The sequence below is a fragment of the Quercus lobata genome, chromosome 3 (genome assembly GCF_001633185.2).
Source record: "Quercus lobata isolate SW786 chromosome 3, ValleyOak3.0 Primary Assembly, whole genome shotgun sequence".
In the NCBI taxonomy this organism is placed as follows: Eukaryota; Viridiplantae; Streptophyta; class Magnoliopsida; order Fagales; family Fagaceae; genus Quercus; species Quercus lobata.
In genome coordinates, this window is record NC_044906.1 from 60,059,336 (window position 1) to 60,080,113 (window position 20,778).

Genomic DNA, 20,778 nt, shown 5'->3' on the forward strand with positions numbered 1-20,778 from the left:
TCCCAAAGTAGAATTCTAAAAAATACAAAAATTCATTAACCTAAAGTATAGATGTAAGAAAAATAAAAAATCCACCAAAAATGAAAATAAATTGAGAGAGAGATGTAAAAAGCAATCATTTGTCTTCTCCATGTATATCTTTATTTTTACTACTCAGGTGCCTTTTTTCTTTTTTCTTTTTTTTGTGAACCTGAACTAAGATTGATGAAATGTACCTTATACCCAACGATGCACGTTTAATGGAAGTCCTAATTTGAAACCGGTTTCAAGGAATTTGATTTTTTTGCAGGTTATGTTCATGTAGGGAATGTGGAGAATGCCAAGTGTATTTATGAGCTTAGCAGAAAAATAAAAATTGAAAAAAAATACAAAAAAGTTTCCAAAAAGATTCTCTATCTTTTATTTTATTTGTTTTTGTTTCCATCTTCATAATTTGAAATAAAATTATACAGCAAAGAAAACAGTACTCTTCATGGTTTTAAGTATGATCATCCATTATACATGGTCTTTCAGCCTTTGGGCTAGAAAAATAATATTCACAAGGCAACTCACATTTATGGGCACCAACGTCTTTCCCCAAAGCACAATTAGGATGGTATTTAGAATTACACCCCTGACAACAAGAAGTCCACAACACTCCTCCAAATGTGCACTCTTTGCAACTGTATAGCATAATGTTTTGGAGCACTAGATCATAATTCCCGTGGAGACCATGCTTCAACTTCCTAGGCCAGTCCATTGCCATTTCTTCAGTCTGTGCTTTAACTTCTACTATATGCTCGTCAGTAAAAGGATATGCATCAGCACCATATAACAAAATAAGATCTTTGGCCTTCCTTGTTATGGGGTGGCCATTTGGCCCAAGAGCTATCATAGCAGGGTAATCAACACGCTTCTGGATTTGGAAAGCAAGTTGTGCATGATGTATCCGCCTATCGCCACGCGGGAGTCCTAGCCACGGGACTCTTAAAAATAAATGATCAAAAGCAAAACCTTCATCTAAGATGTGAATTACTTCAAATGCATCATCCTTTGCCTTAATTTCTTTATATGCTTCGATCAGCAAGTCTACCACCATTTCAGTTTCAAAATTACCAGATGCGTCAGAATCTGAGAAAAAAAGGAGAATGTTCTTACCCACGAGGTCAATCGCTGGAAACTGCCATGAATGAAAATGCAATTATCAATAACAATGAAGGAAGAGAGAGAGAGAGAGAGAGAGAGAGAGAGGGTGCCCAACATCATATTAAAGTGCTTCAATTAACCGTTTGAAGAATGTAATGAACAAATGGAAAAATAATCTTACCTTGGCTCCATCTTTATTAATCACAAAATCTTTCTCCCATGAAATCAAAACTGACTCAAGTGTCTGTTCTTCAACTCTTGCTCTTACCATCCCTGCAAGCTCTGCATATCTTTCTGAGGTAAATGGGAAAGCATTGTATCCATACTTTTCAATGATGCTGACAGCATTTGAACTAACTATCTTTCCATCTGAGCCAAAAATCATTAGAACAGTTTCAGGTGGAATGTGAAAATAACAAGCCAATTTCTCACGGCATTTGCCCTTGTATGGCACTGAAAACCATTGTGTGCCTCCAAAATATTTCTTGTAATCATAGTAAATTACATCAAGGGGGACTAACACAATCTCAAAATTCACTTCCCTTTTCTTCAAGTTCTCATAAAGGTTTATGACTTCACAATAAAAGTCATCTTTTTCGGTGGTAGTTTTGTAACTTGAAGAGAAGAAATATAGTCCTACAATTTTCCCTTCAAGCTCAGAGATAGGTACCTATTATAGGCAGCCAAACAGAGAAAGGTTTTATTCTCAGTATAGAAATGAAAGAGGGTTAAGAAATAAAACAGAAAACCACACATACCTTATTTCCGTTATATGATATCAGAAAATCACATGAGCATGAGAATAAAGCAGATCTCAGTGACTGTTCTGTTGTGTATACTTCATCTTCCTCCACACTATTTTCTAAGTAATCCTTCAAAGCACATTCTGGATGCAAATAAAAATTGCATTCTTTGCAAAAATATGTCCAACCACGGCCATATTCATTGGGCCAAACTTTGCATGAACGTCTCATACAACATTTGTAACACCCTGTACGGGTTAGCACAATGTCATAGGTATAGGTTGCTGAACTACAGTATTCAATATGCAACTCTTCTTCAGGCCAACCCTTTGCCATCTGCACAAAACGTGCCTCAATATCCCTCAAATGATCATCAGTGAAAGGAAAAGCTTCCGCCCCATGAGTGGTCAAAATATCCCATGCATCTTCTTTTCTAAGTGTGCGCCCTGTTGGTCCAAGAACTACAAACATAGTGTTTCCATAGAACTTGAATTTGCGACTCAGGGATTTTATTCTCTCATCACCAAAGGGTACTATCAGTCCTGGAAAGGTTAAACGAATGTACCAGGGTGGATAATAATTAAGGTCGTAATGACCATCAATATTGTAAGGGACTAAAATCATTTCAAATGCATCATCTTTCTCTTTAATCTCATCATACAATTCGGTTAGCTCTTGCACAATGGAGTCAGCATTTTCACTACACCTTTCTAGAAAGACAAGAACGATGGTCTTCCCCACAAGATCAGACACAGGAACCATTTTCTTTGAACTAAGATCAGACACTGGTACCTAAAAAAGAGAAGTTAAAATGGTTATAAACAAGTGTCACTGCAATTAATTTGTGAAACATCTGGTGTGTGGACTCCATGAAAGAGGAATTATGTTGTATTCATGTTTCTTTCTCTGTCTCTGTCTCTCTCTCTCTCACTCTACTTGTTAGACCATTTCAGTTTTTGATTTTAGCAACTGGATACAAATAATTTCTGAATAGAATAATTAAACAGAAATGGTAACCGATCAATTAATCTCTAAATATCTCACCTTAGTATCACCATCTCCAAGCAAAAAATCATGGTTCCCTGAAACCAAAAGTGACTTGAGCGTTTGAGTTTCCTGTTTTGCCTTACCTACCTCCTCCAGCTCTGCCAATCTTTCTAGCGTGAAAGGATAGGCTTCAACTCCATGTTCTTCAACAACTTCTGCTACATTTTGGTTTAAAATTTTTCCATCACTGCCAATTACAACTAGGATTGGTGGGCGTGCGGGGGTATGGTACATTGTAGTTGGTTTGAAACCAAAGTAGCGAGCTAGCTTCTTGCATCTTCTGTCCTGGTAGGGCAAGGCATACCAGGGCATGCTTTCAAAGTCTTGCTTGTATAAGCCGTCGCTTTCATTTTCATTCTCTAAGCAGACGAACACAATCTCAAAGTTTTCTCCTCTCTCCTTCAAAATCTTGTAGACTTCAACCAGACTAGGGGTGAATTCAAACAATGGTCTTTCTACAGACCGAATATACAGACCAACCATCTTCCCATCAAGCTCAGAAACAGGTACCTTGCATATTTGTTACAACAAATGAAATTCAGATAGTGCTGATGAGAAAAATTCAATAACCACACCATGTAGCATAACAAAGTCATAGGTAAGTCAAATGAACTAATTTGACATTGATTGAATTCTCTCATGATTTAAGAACCTATTTTGAAGAAAAATTATACCTTTCGGTCATCATTTGTAATTACAAAGTCCAGTGAGCGTGAGACGAACAGAGACATCAAGGACTGGTCTTTCTGTGCAGCTACTTCTTGCTCCTCAATCTCTTTGATCCTTTGCGGAGTAAAAGGGTAAGCTTCTATTCCATATTCTTTTACGGCTTCAAATGCATTTTTGCACAAGACCTTCCCACTTGCATCAACTATCACAATGTTGACTATTCCGGCCATCTTAAGCTCTTCCCAAATGCGCGTTCGGGTTTCATGCTCAGTATTTGGGACTGCAAGCCATGGCATATACGATAACACCTCATGGAATGTCCCATAATCAAATCTTGAACTGTACACAACCTCGAATTCGCCTCTCGGAGAGAACTCATTGTAGGTTTCTACTAAATTAAGAAAATATTGTTGATGCTGATAAGGAGGTGAGAAAGAGCCACATAAAATGGCAATGATCTTTCCACTCAAGCTGTCAATTTTAACCTGTGAGTTTCAAAATTGGGTTAATTACTAAAATATTGTCCATGTGTGCATCATTCTAAGGTGTAGAATCCTACAAATATGAACAAGGAAGAGTGTTAAACATAAAATAATGTTTGTGATGGACCTGATGGTACAAGGTTTTTGAACATACAAAGTACAGACTTTTTCTTAAATTTGCAAGATTGTCATTCTCAAATAATAATAATAATAATATCAATAATATTGCATCAAAATTTTATTTGAGAAGCAAAGTAATAAAGAATTAGTACCTGTTCTCCATTGTTTCGGATGAGGAAGTCCCTTTGGGGAGTAGCAAGGAGCGATTTGATGTCACACTGAAAATCACTATCTAGTACTGCTACTCCTTCACCCGCCATGACCCTTTGTTTGGCTACTTCCAAAATGGAAAAACTGTCTTTCCAGTTGATTATTTACTTGAGTGACTGTGTGTGCATGTACCAAATGATAAACTCAAATGCTCAATTTAGTTGCAAGCCCTGTTTACCCATGAACAGAATTTGATGCAATCAATTAGTTTTAGCTCAATTTATAGAGGATCTTCCATATGAGCAGCACATGGTATATATGGGAACAAAAATCCTCAATTCTATTTTATGCTTTTTGCCTGATTTTGTTTTCCTTTTACTAGTGACTGCACCCTTTTTTTTTTGGTAGAATATTATATTAGGTAAAAGTAACAGTTTAACAAAAAAAGCATAATCATAAATCATAAACCTGGAAAAAAAAAAAAAGTTGTTTTTGCCTCCATTTGTTGCTAATCAATACTTTCTCCAAAAAAAAATTATTGCTAATCAATAGACATTATTAGTAAAATAATGAATAAAATTTTATTTATTTTATTTTAATTAATGATATTACATAAAATACCTATAAAAATATCTTAATATATCAATGACAAATTTTAGCTACAAAATTGGTAGTAGTCTAAAGGTTACAACTTTACTCAATAAAATAAACATTATTACATATCTTGAAAATCTAACCGTTGAATTGCATTTTCTTTACGTTCTCAATACACTTGTCAAATTTTGTGTCAATCGGATATTATTTACTATATGATCTACAAGCTTATATTTTATGCATAATTTTAAACTACAAAAACTTACAATTTAAATAATTTATTGATGACATAGCTATTGATATTTAATTTTCTAGAAATTTTGCAAATATGGAGGATATAAGAAGAAGATGTAATCCAATGGTGGATTTATTAAAATTCATCTCCAATAAAAATATATTGAGTAAGGTTGTAACCTAAAATTACAACCAATTTTATAGCTAAACTTTGTCCATATATTAATATCATTTATATAACACTCAAAAAGATTGTTATATAAAATTTGAGATTATACTACTTTATATAAAAGTTTAATATTACAATATTTATATTATTCTTAATGTGACCAAAGAAAAAGATATGATACTTAAAAAAGAAAAAAGAAAAAAGAAAAAAGAAAAAAAAAGATACAAATTATGGGAAAAGATGAAAAACACACACACGCATACAGGTTTGCTTTAAATTTAGAGTGTTAGTTTTTACCATGTATGTTAGTCGTTAGTTTCAATAAGAATATATAAAACAATATATAACCATTTTTAGGAGGTTGCTCTTGCAGAAAACATAAATAAAATTTCTTATTCGAAACATGAAAGGAAAAATATGTGTAATTTAGAGATGAACATAAAAAATTCTAACCAAATATTGGATACAAAAATTTTGACAAAGCTATTAGAAACTTTCATATACATAGTAAATTCCACAATCATGCGGATGCACATGCACGTGCACACACACTTGAACCACAATTGGACAAAAGCTATATTAAATAACAAAAGTGAATATCACCCACTAATTGAGTCTCCAAAAAAAAAAAAAAAAAACCCCACAAATCAAAACACTAGGGAAAAAAAAAAAATTGCATTAACTTCAAAATAATAACTACAATTTTTGAACAATAAAAATACATAAATCAATCTTTTGCCTCAAATATTGTTAAATCCTGAATTCTATTACATTAATTCTTAAGTTTACACATTCCATAATTCACCAATGAAAAAATGAAAATAATACTAAATGTAGACGTGGCAAAACGGGCGGGTCGGGTCGGGTTCGGGTCGGGTCAATCGGGTTCGCGGGTCAAACGGGTCACGGGTCAAAACGGGTCATTTTTAAACGGGTCAATCGGGTTGCGGGTCAATCGGGTTGCGGGTTGAGTCGGGTCGGGTCGGGTTGACCCGTATTTTTCAAACAATTTTTTTTTTTTTTTTTCACTTACAAAAAGACTAATATCAAACTTAAAAGACTAAGAAAGAAAAGCAACTCACATTGAAAGTGCAAAAGTTCTAAATTTATATTCAACTTCCAACAAAAGCAAAACAACTACATCTTGATTTAATGCATGGAACTTAAGCTGCTAAGCACATATTTTTTCATATACAACTTACAAGCCTTCCACCACCTTTGTCATCAAGTAACCAACTCAAAATTTCTAACAAAGCATCTTTTTTTTTTTTTTTTGATACCAAAAACAGTACAAAACAAATGACATTAAGAATTTAAGAGTTCATATACAAAACTGGATTCAACCAGGGCTAGTTCAAAGGCACTAGAGTTGCTTGCTTAGTTACAATACTTATATGATTAACTAGCAAAGAGTGAAAGAGGGCACTAAGATCATTTTGTAGAGTAAGCCACCTTGAAACAGTAGAGGGCACTAAGATCATTAACTAGCAAAGAGGGCACTAGTAGAATCCTGCCAATCCGAAGCTCTCTTACTGTTAAGGGTTGTAAAAAGTCCTCCACAATCACTTAAAAACAAAATACTTTGGAAGTTATAAATAGTTGCAGTGAGACTAGCTTCCACCATAGCTTCCAAAAGGCACCCTGTTGCAGTCCTAGCTAAACAAAAAAAGTTAGATTACTTAGAAAGATAAACTAAACAAAAAAATATTTAAAAATAAACATAATATATTAAGTAAAGAATAATAAGTAAATATTTTATAAAAATTATACCTCAATCTCAATTTACTCAACATTAGTAGTAGATTCAGCACTGCAAATATTCATACTTGCAAATTGTAGCTCAAGTTGGCCAATTTCGTTAGCATCTTCATCTACAATACAATATTTTAATATTACTTAATATACCATGAAAGCAAATCAATAAAGAATTAAAATTATATAATTATGACTATAAAAAAATTAAATTACCTTCAAATCCATATAGCCAACTTTTAGTACATAACGTAGCTTCCACATTCTCAGGTAAAAGACGTGATCGATATGGAGTAAGAATTTTTTTCCCAGTGCTAAAACTTGATTCAGAAGCAACAGTGGTTATCGGAATGCTCAAGAGATCCCGTGCCATTAAAGAGAGCTCTGGAAACCGACTGTAATGCTCTTTCCACCAAGAGAGAACTTCCAACTTTGAATTTTGCTTTTTGTCAAGTCTAGGCTCTTCTAAATACAAGTCTAACTGAGATTTTTTTGTTTTGGTACCACGACCACTTTCATAATGATCAAATTCCTAATCATTAAAAAAAATTGCAATGAAAAATAATATCACACAACATTACAATCTTTATCATTAAAAAAACATAGCACAATATATACCAAATAAAATACAATTCACTTACATCATCTTCCTTATCTTCATCATCATCATCACCAGGATCATCTACAGCACCACTAGTATGACTAGAACTCCCAACACAAGATGAAGCATTTGTAGTGGCCATAGGCTTGGGATGTTCATATTCTGAAAAAAGCTTATACAATGTAGTCTCAATGCTCTCCACCTTCATTTCAGCAATGTGCTCAATTGGCTCTATTTTCTTGAAAATATAGTCCACATAATCCAACTTATACCTTGGATCAAGAACAATGGCACAAGCTAGCACCACACTATAACAATCCCAATATTTGTCAAATTTAACTTTCATCTGTTCTGCCATATTACTGATAAATGAATCTTGGCTCTCCATTTCTTCAAGTAAGAGCAATTCAATTCGAGACACTCCTTGAAAATATAGATTTGCTGTAGGGTAATCAGTTCCAGAAAATAGAGTTGTAATGTCATTGAAAGGTTTCAAAAACCGAGTTATCCTTTCAACTCTATTCCATTCATCCCCTGATGGACAATGCTTGAAATTAGCATCTTCCTCTCCTAAACGGTTCAACACAGAACGATATCTCATAGCACTGTCAATCATATCATATGTTGCATTCCATCTTGTACACACATCTAAACGTAAACCCTTTGTTCTCTTCATACCAACTATCTTGACACATTCATCAAATCTACACATTCTACTCTCTGATCCTTTAAGATATTTCATAGTTTCTCGGATCTTAATCACAGAGTCATCTATTACTTTCAATCCTTCTTGAACAATAAGATTCAATATATGAGCACCACAACGCACATGGAAAAAGATACCATCACATAACAATAAACCCTGCTCATTAAGCTTTTGCTTTATGAAATCTTGGCAATTATCATTATTAGATGCATTATCTAAAGTAATAGAAAATATTTTCTTCTCAATCCCCCATTCTTCCAAGAAACTTAAAATTTTTTCCGATAAAAGAGTTCCCGTGTGTGGAGGTGGCATATGACAAAAATTCAAGATAATATTTTTTAATTGCCAATTCTCATCCACATAATGTGCCGTAAGACAAATATATCCCTCACTTGTAATAGAGGTCCATAAATCCGAAGTCAAACATATTCTACCAGGAATTGATTTCAACTTTTTTTTAACATCATCCTTTTCATTCTTGTAAAGTTTTAGAACATCAGCTTTTGAAGTATTCCTAGAAATGTATTTAACATCTGAATTTAGATAGCTGAAAATTTTTCTAATGCCCTCATACTCAACAAAGCTAAATGGTAAATTATGTTTAACAATAGCCTCCGCTAACATCTCACGAAACTCTTCTTGAGTTATCTTGTTTTGTAACACTGACACACTACCCTCTCCTTCACCATCTTGTTTTGCTTGTTTTCGTTTTAAACATTTAAGAAGATGGCGATGCAAGTTTGATGTTCCATGATGACTATCCGCCAAAAACATTTTCCCACACCATTGACAAGTAGCCTTAATTATCCCATTTTCATCCATAGGCAATTTCACAAATTCATTCCAAACTATAGAAGTGTGTAGTTTCTGGTTTTCCTTTGTTTTTTTTCCTGGAACACTTTTTGGTTTCTTAAACATTGATTTTGAATTAACTCTTAAAGATGGTGAAGGGCTAGGAGAAGTATCCATTATTACGGCATCATCATCGCTTTCCAAATTTACAGTCGGAGAAGCCGCTGTACTCTAATTATCAAAGCAAAATATATAATTAAAATTAAAATTCTAATCTATTTAAGACATCTAAAGAAATTGTAAACGGTTAAAATTAACATAGCTACATAAGACATTCATACATTCATCCAAACGACACAGAGGCAGAGCAGAGGCAGAGTCAGAGGCAGAGCAGTATACTATATTTGATGACACATTCATCCAAGATTCCAAATGACACAAACATTCAACAATCAAACACACATATAATTAAATATAATGTTGGCAGAGGCAGAGCAGTAATGTATTCTATATTATTATTGCTAAATCATAAATTCATAATATTAAAAAATAAATCCAAAAACTAAAAACATTTAGGGATTTAAGAGAATGATGAAAAGATTTAACTAACCTTCACCATAGTTGATGATTTGTGGTTGTCTTGTGCACCTCTTAAATGGGTCGGCAGCTGTGTGGGTGGCGAGAGACAGAGAGAAAGCAGAGGCTGAATGTGTTGCCAGTGTAGAAGGGCAGAGGCTGAATGTGTGAAGATTGAAGACTGATTCAATCAAGAAGGGCAGAGGCTGCCAGGCCAGACTGAGGACGGCGCAAGAGATGAGAAGTGGAGGAATGAGGAGAGGAACTCAACTTTCAGCTTTAGCCTTTAGGTTTCAGTGTTTTTTTTTTTTTTTTTGACTGAAGGTTTCCGTTTCACTGTTTTAGCCTTTTAGTTTTAGGTTTGTACCGTTTGTAACTTTGTTTGTATAATTAATTAATTCATTTTTGTGGCTTTGGACAATGGAGAATCGGAGTGGACTACAGCTAGCAGCCTAGCAGCAAGCATAAATGATAAAACATTGAAATTGGATGAGATTTTTTAACTTTTAATGGTTGTGAGACAGCCTTCTAAGCCATTGGCCGGTTGGTCCTTGACTAATTGACTAACCTTGTTACTTGTGTTGTGTTTGTAGTGAGTCTAGTGAGTAGTGACTTCACTGACTTAGTGACTTGTCTTGTCTTAGCCTTAGTTGTTTACTGTCAAGCATTGATTTTTTTTTTTTTTTTTGGGTAAACTGTCCAGCATTGATGGACGGTTGTGTACTGATGCTTTATTACTAATTTATTAGTTTTGATACTTATGCATAATTGCATAAAGTATCAGGACGTAATTAAAAAAAAAAAAAAAATTGCGAATTTTTTAACGGGTCGGGTCACGGGTTATTCGGGTCGGGTCGGGTTGACCCGCAAAAAAATCGGGTCGGGTCACGGGTCAACTCGTTTTTGCTTCGGGTCAAAAAAATCGGGTTCGGGTCAGGTATTTTTCGGGTCGGGTCGGGTCGGGTCAGAAATTTCTGACCCGTATTGCCATGTCTAACTAAATGTCCTTAACCATTATTTTTTTAGGTACAGTATATCATGACCACAAATTTTAGGTTTTAGATTTTGTTATTAAATTTTTATAATGGTTTTGAGCTCGTGTACAGGTGTGGTATAGGTTGTTCGTGTGAAATTGTGAAGAATGACTATATTGTATTGTCCCATCCTAATCTGATATGTTAAATAAAAAAAATAAAAAAAAATCACATTAAAAAAAGATTTAGTCCAAAACAGGTACGGATTAACACGTTTTTGCTTCAAGCCCAAAAACCTTGAGTTGGATTGGGTACTTTCCTTCGGGTTGGGTTATTGAGTTCGGATCCAATTTCAATAGATATACCAAGAAGTATTCTACTTTATGCTCCAAAGTCATAGTATACTGTGTAAACTAGTTGAGTATGTTGAAAAGTATGTAATAAGGTGGTGTTCTCACTGTGGGGACGCAAGTCTAAATATATATTGGGCCTTGGACTATGTCCGAGGAGGCACAGTGGTCCAAGAATAGATCAACAGTGAGAAAGGAGTAAGACTTTGAACTTCACAAGCAAGCTATGACTATAAAAGCTGGGAGAGGTAGGCCGAGGAGGAATATCTCCTCAGCTAAACGAAGAAGACGTCAGAAGGTGAGTTCTATTATCCAGAGTGGCGTTCTAGAAAGTTCTGTTAATAAGGATATGCACTATAAACATACAGGATAAAATGGGAGCTGAGAAATTTCCAAGAAAAAACTACTACTACCGCATTGAATGCTCTGCAGCTAACTCTCTGGCTGTATTTATGTGGAGAAGACCCTTGAACAGTGTTATCTTGGTCGCCCCAACTCACATAGGGCTTGTGAGTGTCCAATGGGACAAGCACTCAAATAGTGGCTTGGACGAACGATAAGTGGAGGATCAAGATTATTCAAAGAGAGATATATAATGTAAGAAACCCCTAATGAAAGGGAGATCGAGAAATTAAGAGAAAAATATTGTAGCAATCAAGAATTGAACTTGTAATCAAACTTGAGAGAAATATATAAGAACTGATCTTCTTGGACTGTGCTGAGGACGATTTTATTGAGAATAAACCAGTCTATCTTCATTTTCTTGTCATCCAAATCCACTTTGCTTGTTGTCTGATTTATTAAAACCCAGTTTTCCAACTCACTCTCTACAAATTCATTGTATTGGGTTTTTTGGGCCTAAGTTCATTTATCCTTTGGGCTAGGGATCCAAATTGTGTCCTTACACTCACAATTTGAAATAATATATAAATAAGGCTTAAATAAATTTTTGTAATAAATAACTAAACATCAAAATCATGTTAAATTGTTAATAATACGTAAATCTAAAAATGTCAACAGTCTTGTAGTTTAATTTAATGGCTTTATTTGGTTCTCCCATTTGAAAGAGAAAGTAAGTTTCTCACACGTGATGCACGGATAATATTATAATATTTTATGTAAGATGGTTTTGGAATATATTGTATATGTATTATAGCATAATTCTTATAAAACTTTATTAATAATGAGTTCATCATAAAAAGTAACAATTATAAATTGCATACACATATTCATTATAATTATTCAATTGAAGGAATGAGAAATTTTAAATTAAAAAAAATACAACTTCGGAGGAATGTTATAGAATAAAAATTAATATAGAATGTGTCTCTCTCTTTCTCCTTAATTCTAAAACAAAATACATATCCTAAACATCCACTGTCAATCATATCATTTACAAGTCCGGCTCCAAGGTATAACTTCAAAAAGATTCTCTCTTTTATTTTATTTTGTTTCCATCTTTATCATTTCAATTCAAATTATATAGCACAGAAAACAGTACATCAATCCATCATACATGGTCTTCCATTTCCTGGGCCATACATATAATTTTTACAAGGCAACTCAAATTTTTGAGCACCAATGTCTTCCCCTATAGCACAATTAGGATGGTATTTATAATTACACCCTTGACAACAGTAAGTCCACAAAACTCCCCCAAAACTGCACTTTCTGCAAGCGTATAGCTTAATGTTTTGGAGAACTAGATCATAATTCACATGGAGAGGATGCTTCACCTTCCTAGGCCAGTCCATTGCCATTTCCTCAGTTTGTGTTTCAACTTCTAGTATATGCTCATCAGTAAAAGGATATGCATCAGCATCATATAGCAAAATGACATCTTTTGCTTTCCTTTTTATGAGGTTGCCAGTTGGTCCAAGAGCTATGACAGCAGGGAAATCCCTACGCTCGATTTGGAAAGCAAGTTGTGCAAGATTTATCCTCCTGTCACCACATGGGAGTCCTAGCCATGGGACTCTAGAAAATAATTCATGAAAATTGTAGCCCCTTTCATCTAAGATGTGTGTTACTTCAAATGCATCATCCTTTGCCTTAATTTCATTATATACATTTACCATCAACTTTATGACCATTTCACTTCCTAAATCTCCAGGAGTGTTATGTGAGGAAAAAAAAAAAAAAAAGGAGAATGTTCTTTTGCCCACAAGATCGATCACTGGAATCTGTCATGCCGGAAAAAGCAATTGTCATTAACTAAAAGGGAAAAGAATCTGTCATCCACGAAAATGCATACTGCCAAATAAGCATATTGGAACAAATAATCGACTTAATATTGGGGAAAAAGAAGAATAGTTTAAGATACATTCATTGCTACTGAACATATGATCTTACCTTGGCTCCATCTTTATTAATCACAAAATCTTTCTCCCACGAAATAAAAACTGACTCAAGTGTACATGCTTCAACTCTTGCTCTTACCATCCCTGCAATTTCTGCATATCTTTCTGATGTAAATGGAAAAACATTATTGTATCCATAATTTTCAATGACACTAACAGCATTAGAATTAACTATCTTTCCATCTGGACCAAAAACCATTTGAACAGTTTCAGGTGGAATGTTAAAATAACAAGCCAATTTCTCCCGGCATTTGCCCTTGTATGGCACTGAAAACCATTGTGTGCCTCCAAAATGTTTCTTGAAATCATAGTAAGTTACATCAAGGGGAACTAACACAATCTCAAGATTCACTTCCTTCTTCTTCAACTACTCATAAAGGTTTATGACCTCACAATATAAGTCATATTTTTTGTAAGTTTTGTAACTTGATGAGAAGAAATATAGTCCAACAAATTTCCCTTCAAGCTCAGAGATAGGTACCAATTATACACATGGAAAGGTTCCATTTTCAGTATAGAACATGAAAGAGGGTTAAGAATTAAAACAGAATGCCACACATACCATCTTTCGGTTATATGACATCAGAAAATCACATGAGCAGGAGAGCAGAGCAGATCTCAGTGACTGATCTGTTGTGTCTGATTTATCTTCCTTTGCCACATCTTTGAAAGCACGGGTGTGGCCCGCACCCGCACTCGACGCGCACCGATGTGGCGTACAATGGTCGACGCCGCTGACTGCACGTTTGTGCTGCATCACTTTTTTTTTTTTTTTTTTTTTTTTTTTTTTTTTTTTTTTTTTTTGTGGATTCGCGCTGATTCAGGCCAAATTCACGTCGAACCGTGCTGATTCATGCCGATTCGAGCCGAATCGGATCATATCAACCAATGACCGAAACTGGCCGAAATCGGCTTCGAATCAGGTCGAAATTCTAGTAAAAATAAAAATAAAAATAAATTATGCAAAACTCACCATTTTGAACTTTGAAGCTCTCTGCCTACTGCCTCTCTCATTATCTCACTCTCTGTCTCCCCTTTCTCACTCCCTAAGCCACGGCCACTCACTTAGAAGTCAGAATCTCTCCTCTGCCTCATTGCCCAAGCTCACTCTTCATCTCTCGGTCTCAATCTCTCCATCATGAAATGTTTTAGTTTCAAACTTATGGGTTATATTCTAATTTATGAGCATCATGTTTTAGTTATTATCTACTATTACTCTTAAATTGGTATATGTTTATATAATGTGAAAAAATATGCTTAGCAATATAAAAAAAAATATAAATAAAAATATTTTTAATAATTTTTTAATTGCCGCACCATACTGCACCTGCACCCTACTTTTTCAAAAATTACCAAGACCTGCACCCACATCCACATCCGCACCCGCACTAGAATCCAAATATGCACCTGTGCTTCATAGCAATAATCTTTCCGCTCAAGCTGTCAATTTTAACCTGTGCATTTCAAAATTAAGTCAATTACTAAAATATAGTTCATGTGTACATAATTCCAAGACATAGAATAAAGAAGACCCTTGTTAAAAATAAAATAAAATAATGTTCCTGATCGTGATGGTACGAGGTTTCTTTTAAAGTACTGATGTTTTCTTAAACTTATAAAAGACTAGATCAAAATATTATTTGAGATGCAAAAGAAAAAAAAAATAGTACCTATTCTCCATTGTTCGGGATGAGGAAGTCCCTTTGGGGAGTAGCAAGGATGGATTTGATGTCACACTGAAAATCATCCTCAACTATTGCTACTTCTTCATCCTCCATAACTGTAACCGAAATACAAAAACTGTACTTCCGGATGATTATTTACCCAATGATAAACTCAAACGCACGATTTATTTTGCAGCCCTGTCTATGGGTTGCTTACAAATGAAGGAATTTGATGCTATCCAATTTATTTCCATAAGGGCTGCATATGGTATAAATGGGAACAAATATTGTCAATTCTATTTTATATTTTTATGCTTTTTGATTGATTTTTTTTTTTTTTTTTTCCATTTATATTTTCACTACCTTAATAAATAAATTCAACAACAAAAAATAAATAAAAAACACAAACGCGATTTTTCCATCATTTACAACTTATAATATGATGAGTTGTGACAAAACTTTGTAAAAAGTTGTGGTCCTAGCATTTTTTATTTATCACATGTCTCCAAAATACTATTTTTATTAGTAAGTGGGTGATGTAAAAGTGTTTTTACTGGTATCTTTGGGTCACCTATGGGATTCCTCTTTGTAATAACTTGGCACGTGCAAATGGGAGAACTGCATACACCTAAAGGAATAGTCAAAAACTCGAAAAAGTTTGAACTCGCTCGTTTGTAAAAATAAATAAATTAAAATGTTACAAATCATAAAAAGATAATTTAAATATTCATTTATGATGTGATTAAAGCCTATCAATTACATTTATTGTTACATCAATTTGTAAGTTAAAGACAATAAAAACCATAAAAGATATGCTACGTCTACAACATTTAGTATCATAATGCATTTATTGTAAACATATAATTTCTCAAACCATAATGCATTTAGTATTTTTCTTTCTTAAAAAAATAATAATAAATAAATAAATAAAAAAGGTTGTGTGACTAGGAACACCAACCACAGCTTATCACACATCCCCCCGTTTTAGGCTGTTTTCGGTCTGGATTCTCAAAAAAACACATATCCCCGTTTCTCTTTTTTGGATAGATATCACATGTCCATTTTTGTCCTTATATAACATAACGAAAGTTTAAAAAGAAAAAAAAGGGGAAAAAAAAAACATATAACACAGTATAAATTGCAATTGGAGTATAAAGTGGAACACTACCAATAAGATAATTTAAATCATTGAGTCAAAACTTTTGTAATACCGTTAAGTGTAATTATCTTTAACTATCAAATCATGAGAAATGTTACGTTTATAATATTTTCACAACAAATCCTAAGTGGTAAGTTGTTGCTGGTTTTAATTTGAACTTACCACTAAAATTATTTTTTCGTCCACTTATAACAATATGCAACTTAGTTAAATTCATCCAACTAGTTTGACAAAATTTCATATCCATGCAAGGTGGTGCAGAATAGAGCAGACGAGCGGTTTGGGCAGATTGAGTGGGTTGTTTCGCAGCCCTAATTCACATCATGTATTGATTTAATGATCTTTTGTGAAAGAAAATATATAGCTTCATGGTTTGATGATGCATTTCATTAAAATTTTGAAAGGGAACCCTTGATTTCTCAAATAAAGGTAGATGCAAAATAGTGCATGTGCGTAGAAAGAGGAGAAAACTACTTGCCCTAACCAATGATGAATACAGAATTTTTTCTTCTCTTTTTTTGGGATCATTCAATAGCTACAACAGTGAGTGGGATTTGAACGATAAATCTTTCCATTGAAAATATCAAAAAATGCCAACAAGTTTTAAGTGACCAATTGTTATTTAGGATGAATGCAAGGACTTCCTCACATATACTAAAGAATCAGCCCATCTCATTATAGACCCAAAAGAAAAGAGACAAAGCACCGTTTGTTTCACCGTAAAATATTCTCTGAAAAAAGTTTTCATCATTTTATGGTGTTTGTTTTATTGTCAAACTGAAAAGATTTTCAGTTGATCCTGTAAAACTCAATGTAAATGTAAAAGAAGTAAAACGTTTTATGCTTAAAATTTTTGACTGCATGATTTAAATTAGAACAGCAATCATTTTACAAAAGTTTTGACTCAATGATTTTTGTAAAGAGATTTCTTCGATGAACTGTTCTAATCTCTTTATTTTTAGTCTAATTGATTCCTGAGAAAAATAGCTTGGCTTTGTTCTTCTGAAATAAGACAAGTGAAGGGTAGCTAATCAAATTCTTCTAATTTTGTTATTCTTATAACTTCCATTATTCTTATAAATCCTACATTTTTTCTTTACCAGTTGAGCCATCCCTAATCAAATGGTCTTTGTCTCCCTTTCAATTCAAATAAGAGAACAAGTAATAAATACCCAAAAATAAAAGTTAAATATTACAAAAATTCTTAATTTTACATATTCAATAATTCACTAATTATATATCATCACTATAAAAGAATAAAAATAATACTAAATGTCTTCTATCATAACTTTCTTAGTAAATGTCTTCTATCATAATTTTCTTAGGTGCAGTATATCATCACCAAAATTTCTTAGGTTTTATATATATATTTTTTTTTAAAAAAAATTATATTGTTTTTGAACTCACATAAGAGTGTGATATAACTTGTACGTATAAATTTGTGAAGAAACAACTTGTTGGATTCAAATAAAAGCACAAATTTTAACCCAAAATATATATATATATATATATATATTTTTTTTTAAGCACATGTCTATATATTATACGATACGATATGATTTTACAATTCGTACGACATACACCATTAAATTGTACAATTCATGAATACTTTCGATATATTCTTTTCCATTTTTATTCCCATTTGTAGGTTTCAATTAGCTCAACTAGTAAAGTCTCTGATAGTTGTATAAGAGATCTAGGGTTCAATCCCCGCCTACACCAAAACTAATTGGTGTCTTGGTCTAATAATAAATGGCTATTATCAGGAGCGGACGACATAGGTTGAAACTCTCTCTCTCAAAAAAAAAAAAAGGATATATTCTTATTATATGGGATTTTTTTATACATGATACGATACGTATAGTGTATTATACAATTGAAACTGACAACTATGATTTATGATCCAAAATTCCAAATGGTGATGTGTTTAAAATGTGAGCAAACCTATATTAAGGTAAAAAACTTATAATAAGGCTCATTGGTCTTAGAGATGCAGTAGAGATCTTGCATTTCACATGATTTTGGAATGATTGAAGAGCAAAACCAAAGTTTATTTGTTGACAAGATATGATTATATCAGCTATCTCATGACCCAATTTTTGGGAGCTTCAAGACCCAAAATCAAAATTAGGGCATCAGAACCACAAACTACACCGCAAGCAAGGGAGCCCACTATAACCGATTAAGTTGATGATAATAAGCAGGCCCACATCAAGAGCAACCACAAGATGAGCAAATGACCCCTGAATCTGTCAAAGTCTGTTGTTCGTCTAACCCATTGATATTCAATCGAAGGGAAGATTGGTTTGGTTTGATGGGAAATTCAAATGGATAGATCACAATAAAAATCCAAGTTAAAATACAACATTAATATAAAGCTCAAATTTTCCAAGTTAAAATACATGTAGTTGCTCATCATAATCTTATTTGAAGTTGTCAAGTAATGTCTGGGAATAAAAATTCTCTTTCTTTCTTTCGTAAGGCCTATATTAGGGGATTAAATTTTGTAGCAGAACATATATTTGTTTACCATGGAAGGTAGGCTTGATCCAACTTAATGGAGGTGACCATTTAGGGTTAATTGTTGGCCACCAACGAATCAAAGGTTCTTAAATTCCAATAAGAAATGGAGACATATATGAACAAAGGATCAAAGCTTCATTAATTTCAATGAGAAATAGAGACATATATGAACAAGACCGGGAAAGCAAAACGATGTGTTTTATATGGAGAAGAGAAGTTAGAACAAGTGGCTTTAAGCTACGATGTCATGGAATTGAATAATAATGTTCTTGTAACAATATTATCTTAATTGGAATCTAATTACTCAGAAATGATATTGAGAGATTTTCTTTTAATAGGTAGATAGTGGGCTAGCTCCTCCTTTGTTCATTTCACCCCAATGGTTTATATAACGCTTAGCACTGCTCTCTAAAAATAAGAAAATAAAATTACAATTTTTCATTACATTTTCAAAAATATAAATTCTAGATAATAAAGATAAACTCATTAATCTAATACATAGTGACTAAGTCATTTTTCCTTTGTGTTCTTTATTAGAATTAGAAGTTGAATCTTATGAGCTCTGTACTTGATTCGTCCTAGTATATGTATAATGAATAATTAGGGTAACATTACTCTGCACCAAAGAATGAGAGAGAGTGATTGAGTGAGTCGCAAAGCTATATTGGGAATTATTAGAAAATTCTGGTAAAAAAACTGATTTCATTAATTAATGAGGAATTACAGAGCTTTAGTATATAAGCTGTACAGAGAAGGAAGGAATCTACCAAAACTAACACACACACACTTACACGTGCTGTATGATATCTCTAACTAACATTTACATGTGCCAATTACTAACAGATATTATATAAGTAAGTAAACTATTAGTCGTTTTTATTGCTTTTATCTAAACTACTATCGTTTTGTTCTGCAGTTTGCCTTGCATCCTTCTTTCATTTCAGTCAAGCTCATCTGCCCTTGCTTCTGTTTATTGCCTTCATTCTGATACTCCCCCTCAAGGGAAACTGCTGAGTGTATATTGATCATTCCCATTTTGCAAACAAGACTTGAAAATTGATTGAAATTCAATGCCTTAGTAAGCAAATCTACAAGTTGACAGTGAGTTCTAACATGGTTTAGTTTAATAACTCTTTCCAACACTTTAACTACATGACAGACTATTTCAATATGTTTAGTCCTCTCATGAAACACTGGATTTGATCCAATGTGTAAAATTGCCTGATTATCACAGAATAGCAAAGCTTTCCTTTTGTGTTCAACACCAATATCCTTAAGGAAATATAGTATCCACACTATCTCACAAGTAGTCATGGCCATTGCCCTGTACTTTGCTTTTACTGAGGATTTGGACACTATGGACTACTTCTTTGATTTCCATGAAACCAAAGAGTCCCCAATGAATATGCTATAGCCTGTTGTAGACCTCCTAGTATCAGGACAAGAAGCCCAGTCAAAATCTGCAAAACCCTTGATATGTAATTTTGTCTTGGATGAAAACAAGATGCCATACTGTAGAATTCTGTGCACTGCATCCAGGTGTGGCTTCCTTGGCTTGGCCATGTATTGACTCAACCTATGAACTGGATAGGTGATGTCTGGCCTAATGATAGTCAAATAAAACAACCTTCCAATCAACCTTCTGTAAGCACTTGGATCTTTGAGCTCTTCCTCTTCATATTTACTCAATCTTACATTTTGCTCCATTGGTGTTTTAGTTGGTTTACACCCTAAAAGACCATAATCACTCAACGCTTCAAGAGTGCATTTTCTTTGACAAAGGGATATTCCCTGATCTAATCTTGCAATTTCCAAACCAAGGAAGTATCTCAAATCACCCAAATCCTTTAGCTTAAATTTTTTATCCAGCAATACCTTGAACTAATCCACCTCCTCTTTGTCATTACAAGCTATCAAAACATCATGTACATAGACCAAAAGAACCATGAAACAATGTCCTTTTTGTCTAGTGAACAGGGAATAGTTTG

At 33.6% G+C, this 20,778-nt stretch overlaps 3 protein-coding genes across 3 annotated transcripts; all 3 read right to left on the minus strand.

Moving 5' to 3' along the window:
• Nucleotides 1-455: 455 nt before the first annotated feature.
• LOC115981181 (probable nucleoredoxin 1) lies at nucleotides 456-4,446 on the minus strand. The gene is made up of 6 exons (XM_031103350.1): nucleotides 4,339-4,446; nucleotides 3,590-4,069; nucleotides 2,913-3,425; nucleotides 1,884-2,660; nucleotides 1,307-1,795; nucleotides 456-1,159 (listed from the first exon to the last, which is right to left on the minus strand). Exons 1-6 carry the CDS (start codon nucleotides 4,444-4,446, stop codon nucleotides 479-481), a joined length of 3,048 nt encoding a protein of 1,015 aa, XP_030959210.1. The 3' UTR covers nucleotides 456-478.
• An 8,140-nt stretch (nucleotides 4,447-12,586) lies between these two features.
• On the minus strand, nucleotides 12,587-14,201 carry LOC115981182 (probable nucleoredoxin 1). Its single transcript, XM_031103351.1, has 3 exons — nucleotides 14,007-14,201; nucleotides 13,437-13,811; nucleotides 12,587-13,135 (listed from the first exon to the last, which is right to left on the minus strand). The coding sequence occupies exons 1-3, from the start codon at nucleotides 14,199-14,201 to the stop codon at nucleotides 12,587-12,589; spliced, it is 1,119 nt and encodes a 372-aa protein (XP_030959211.1).
• A 5,951-nt stretch (nucleotides 14,202-20,152) lies between these two features.
• Nucleotides 20,153-20,497, minus strand: LOC115981183 (uncharacterized mitochondrial protein AtMg00810-like). The gene has a single exon (XM_031103352.1). The coding sequence runs from the start codon at nucleotides 20,495-20,497 to the stop codon at nucleotides 20,153-20,155; it is 345 nt and encodes a 114-aa protein (XP_030959212.1).
• Between the last annotated feature and the right edge of the window lie 281 nt (nucleotides 20,498-20,778).

Coding starts and splice junctions, on each gene's coding strand:
- LOC115981181 (XM_031103350.1), bottom strand. CDS start 4,446: ATGGCGGGTGAAGGAGTAGCAGTACTAGATAGTGATTTTCAGTGTGAC. Junction 4,070..4,338: donor TCCGAAACAATGGAGAACAG/GTACTAATTCTT, acceptor TGAAACTCACAG/GTTAAAATTGACAGCTTGAG. Junction 2,661..2,912: donor TTGGAGATGGTGATACTAAG/GTGAGATATTTA, acceptor TCTCTTTTTTAG/GTACCAGTGTCTGATCTTAG.
- LOC115981182 (XM_031103351.1), bottom strand. CDS start 14,201: ATGCAGCACAAACGTGCAGTCAGCGGCGTCGACCATTGTACGCCACAT. Junction 13,812..14,006: donor TGTCATATAACCGAAAGATG/GTATGTGTGGCA, acceptor CTTTATGAGTAG/TTGAAGAAGAAGGAAGTGAA. Junction 13,136..13,436: donor TTAATAAAGATGGAGCCAAG/GTAAGATCATAT, acceptor AATGAAATTAAG/GCAAAGGATGATGCATTTGA.
- LOC115981183 (XM_031103352.1), bottom strand. CDS start 20,497: ATGGAGCAAAATGTAAGATTGAGTAAATATGAAGAGGAAGAGCTCAAA.